The 4625-nt window shown below is 24.2% G+C and overlaps 3 protein-coding genes across 3 annotated transcripts; 2 read left to right on the forward strand and 1 right to left on the reverse strand.

The window, feature by feature from the left end:
* Positions 1-160: 160 nt before the first annotated feature.
* On the forward strand, positions 161-2017 carry ENU1_215260 (hypothetical protein; the record flags this gene model as incomplete). The annotated part of the gene is made up of 1 exon (XM_008862562.1): positions 161-2017. One exon carries the CDS (start codon positions 161-163, stop codon positions 2015-2017), a length of 1857 nt encoding a protein of 618 aa, XP_008860784.1.
* Positions 2018-2092: 75 nt separating this feature from the next.
* On the reverse strand, positions 2093-3451 carry ENU1_215270 (hypothetical protein; the record flags this gene model as incomplete). The annotated part of the gene is made up of 1 exon (XM_008862563.1): positions 2093-3451. One exon carries the CDS (start codon positions 3449-3451, stop codon positions 2093-2095), a length of 1359 nt encoding a protein of 452 aa, XP_008860785.1.
* A 198-nt stretch (positions 3452-3649) lies between these two features.
* Positions 3650-4486, forward strand: ENU1_215280 (hypothetical protein; the record flags this gene model as incomplete). Its single annotated transcript, XM_008862564.1, has 1 exon — positions 3650-4486. The coding sequence occupies one exon, from the start codon at positions 3650-3652 to the stop codon at positions 4484-4486; it is 837 nt and encodes a 278-aa protein (XP_008860786.1).
* Between the last annotated feature and the right edge of the window lie 139 nt (positions 4487-4625).

The following is a 4625-nucleotide window of genomic DNA, read 5'->3' on the forward strand; positions in this document are numbered from 1 at the left end:
TATCGTCATAACCAATTATTATTATTGATATTTCATTATTTGATTTTGTATTAATATTTGAGTGTTTTTGATATGTTAATTTCAAATCTATATTAATAATAAAGAAAAGACAATAAAAGATATTTTTTTTTAGCAAAGAACTTTAAATAAATACACTTCAATGGATAATCATCAACAGGCATTAATTTTATTTAAAGAAATTCAAGACCTTCAAGGACATGACTTAAAACCAAAAATACTAAAGCTCAAAGAGTCATTAACATCAACTCATGTCATTCATCAGCTCGTTTCAATGGGAATTTTTAAAGTAATTATTTCATATTTTATTTCATTGCCTAATGAAATTCTTCAAATAATTGAATTATTAATAAAGGATAGAGAAACTGCTCAAAGTTTTATTAATTCTTCTTTTTATGAAGAATTTCTTCCTCTTATAAATGAACAAACTCAACCAGAAATCATTATTTCTTTTTTAAGAATTATTCGTTTAGTTACAAGGTATACAAAAACAAATCCAGATATAATCATACCATTTATCTCTAATTTCATTAATCCTCAATACATTGATTCAGTTGAAATTCTTAATAACTTTTTATCTTATCATATTCAAATCTCTTACCCAGATTCATTAGAACCTTTAGTTGGTAAATTCATTTATACTACTCAACCTAGTGACTATGTTTTATCAGTTTATTATAATATATTTACAACAGGGGAAGATGCTTTAATTCATATTGATGACTTAATTAAAGTACTTCCAAGAAGTGAACAAACTAAAACATTTGTTGTTGGAATTTTCACAAAAATTATAGAGGGTTATTTATCAGGAAAGAAAACAATAGATCAAACAAAATTAAATGAATGTGTAATGAAATTATTATCTTCAAATGTTTTAAACCAAATATCGTCATTTCTTAGTAATAGTTATAATATTACAATGATTTCTTTTATATTAACTTATTTTGAATTTGTTTCCAGTGATTATAGAGGAATTAGTTATATTAAAATGAGTAATGCATTACATAATATTATTATGTTACTTGAAAATACATTTATTTCAATGAGATGTTATGAAAAGATATTTAACATTATGACAAATTGCTCAACAGATAACACATTATACTTTGCATTTAGATCATTAAATATTATTAGATATATTTCTGATATTATTGAAATGAGGAATATTAAAGACCCAAATACTCTAAATGCAGCATATAAGGTTTTGTTTGCTTATATGAATCAAGACGATTATTCATTACTCACAAATATTATTAATAAGAATGACTCAGACAATATAATTTGGTTATGCGTTGTTGCCAAAACTGAAAAGCCAAGACAACATATTGCAGAAAATATAATTAGATATTTAAATAATGATACATTATATGTAATTGTTGACTGTATCATTAAATATTTTAATTCAATAGTAAAATTAAAAGAGGAAATTAAAAAAGAATTTAAAACAGAAGAAGAGAGTTGTTGTGAAATATTAATTAAGTCTCTAATAAAAGGGTATCAAGTAAATCAAATAATATACTTATTTAATCAGTATAATATTAGAATAGAAGATAAATGGATAAAAAATATTGATATAGATTCATTTTTTATAACAATTCAAAAGAATAATATTCCTACAATTCAGTTAATTAAATTTTATTCTTTATTATTGTCATCACCATCATTAAATAATAATATTATATTATTAAATACAATATTTGAAATTAATGATAATAATGATTTCTCTATACAAAAAGAAATTATTCATTTCTTTATTTTGGCTATTCAAACATCTGCTATAGATCTTATTGATGACTTGGATTGGATAGACTGTCTTTTCACTAGATTTAGTTCTATTCCACAACTCCAGCAACAATTAATTCAATTTCTAACGATCTATAATCATATTAAACCATTTAAGAATGAGTTTAAATTAAAAGTATTAAATTTTCTAACTTCATTACTTGATACAAATCAAACTGAAGAATGTTGTTCTTTAATAATAGAACTTTCAAATTAAAATGAAAGAAAGATCAAACAAAAAAAAGAAATCATTTCAATTGAATATTTTTGATTGTATTTGTTAATTAAAATATTATTTGTGTAAATTACTCATATCATTTTTTAACCACCATGATGAGAAATGTTGAGATACAATAAATTCTGAATACCATTGTTTTGTATTATCATTTATTGATAATGGGAATGTTTCTTGGAAATGTTTTAATTCAATAGGACCATTTTGTTTACAATAAATTGTTATTCTTCCAATAATTTTATTAAAGAAATGTTCCTTTAAAGATTTTAATACTTCTTGTGCAAATTCACTTGATTTATTAGTTTTAACAATTTCATTAATACGTTCTTCATAAGTAGTTAATATAAGTACATTACTTAAATATTTATTAGTTATTCTTTTTAAGTCAAGATATACTTCTTCAAAATATGGAATTGGTAATGGCATCTTTTCATTGTTTACAAAAATTCTATCAATACTGTCCATTATTCCTAATGGTTCTACTGGTGCAACAAATGCTGAAACATTTACTTTTTCTGTTGGAAGTTCTGTTCCATAAATACTTGGAATAGGAGACTCTAAAAATTCATAAAGATGAGATGGAATATAAGGAAGTACAACTCCTTCCCATTGAAATGGTTGAATTAATGGAAGTAATGCTAATACACAATCTGTTACTAATGAGACATTCTTTCCAATAAGAAATACTGATACATTTAATAGTAAACTAGATATCATTGAGAGAATTCCTGATATTTTTGTCACTGCAAATAAACGAATAATAGCATGATCTGCAATTAATTCTATTGGTGGTTTAGTAGCTACCAAATTATTTAATGATTTTAATATGGGAAGTAACCTTTCAGAAGATGACTGATATTTAAAAGTTGGAATTAAAGGTACGGTTTTCAAATAGAATTGTTTTAGCCATTGGTCTTTAAGACTAAAGTCTAAGGCAAAAAGGTCTTTAATAATTGGGGATAATACTGATATATCTGGACAATGTGTCATAATACAATAAACTCTATTAGTTTCTAATGGCTGACTTGAATAAATACTTGACATATTTGTTTCTTCTACTAAATCACTAGGAAATTGAAGCAATTCTCTACGAGTAATACAAATACAAAACAACGGATCATCTCCTGGAATAAAAGTAATGTGAATACCTAAAGGGGAATTTAAAATAGTTTCAATATTTTCAGCAATTTTTAGTTCAATTCCTTTAGGAATAATAAATTCTTGAATTTTTTCATTTATTATCGCTTCTTGTGGGTATTTAAATAATAATTGTGATGGAAACGTTTGCACTTTACGGAAAAAATTAAATGGTTTTGTTACTCGAAATTTTGATGGTAATCCCCAAATTGAAAAACTCTCAACAACTTTTCCTGGAGCAACATTTAATGCTTGCTGAATTGGACTATGGTGTTCCATTGCGAGTATTTAAATATACAAATTTTAAGTTCTTTTATTACTTAGAAGAAATAATTTTTCTTTATTAATACAATGTTATATATTACATTTTATATTTAATTTTCTTTAATAAAAAAATCTTAAAAAAAAATTAAAAATCTGATGAAATACGAAGATTAAATTTAAATGGAGGAAATGCTTCTTTTGATCACAACTGGAATGATTATGGTTGTAATATTTGGGACTGTACTAATTGTTACATGTATAAATAAACCAAAACAAAAACTCAGTGAATATGGAAAAGTAGAGTCAAATATATCACTTCGTCCTGAATTAACCTTCAATGAGATGTGCCAAAAAATTATTACTTTACATGCAAAGCCAATTATAAAAACATCAATCGGTATTGATGTGCCTCGTTTAGCAACAAAAATAATTATTAAAAAATCGGATAAAATTATTTTAAGCGGAGCAGAAATATTTAATAAATATGAAAAAGAAAAGTATTCCGCAGAACTTACTGTTAGAGAAGTTGTTAGTGAAATGATTGAACTATTTGATGGCAATGATATGAAAGAATATTTTGAACATACTTTTGAAGATTTATTTAATTATATCAGAACTAAAACAGAAGGAGATGTTAGTAGTTGTTTTAAAAAGTTATTACCAATAGTGTTTCCTGAAGATTGTTTAACTATATCAGTTATGAAAACATTTACACAAGCATTATTTGCTGCGGCAGTAGAATATTTACTTCCGTTTAGAAGAAAACATCAGTATCATGATGGGTATACTGGATGGAATATTGAAGTTATAATTGAATCACAAGAAATTAATATTAAACATACTAAAGGAGAAACATCATATGAAGAAAATGGATTTAATTTTGAATGGTATTTAATATATAAAATAGATCGAATTAACAAAAGAATAATTTCATTAGATTTACAAATTGATAATGTTCAATTTAATAATTATCCAAATGATCTTCGTGAAGACTTTATTATTTGTATAGATAAAATTAATGCTGAAAGTCATTTAAAGGAATTAAATTAATGAAATATACTTTCATTTTATTATCTTTGTCTTCTTGTAATTGAGTTATTATTAACTGAATTGATGTAGAAAATATAATACAACCAAAATAAAAAAAAGTGACAATGACTTAATAGCGTTGATTAATAAATGGTGCTGA

The sequence above is a fragment of the Entamoeba nuttalli genome, assembly GCF_000257125.1.
Source record: "Entamoeba nuttalli P19 unplaced genomic scaffold asmbl_10337, whole genome shotgun sequence".
In the NCBI taxonomy this organism is placed as follows: Eukaryota; Evosea; order Mastigamoebida; family Endamoebidae; genus Entamoeba; species Entamoeba nuttalli.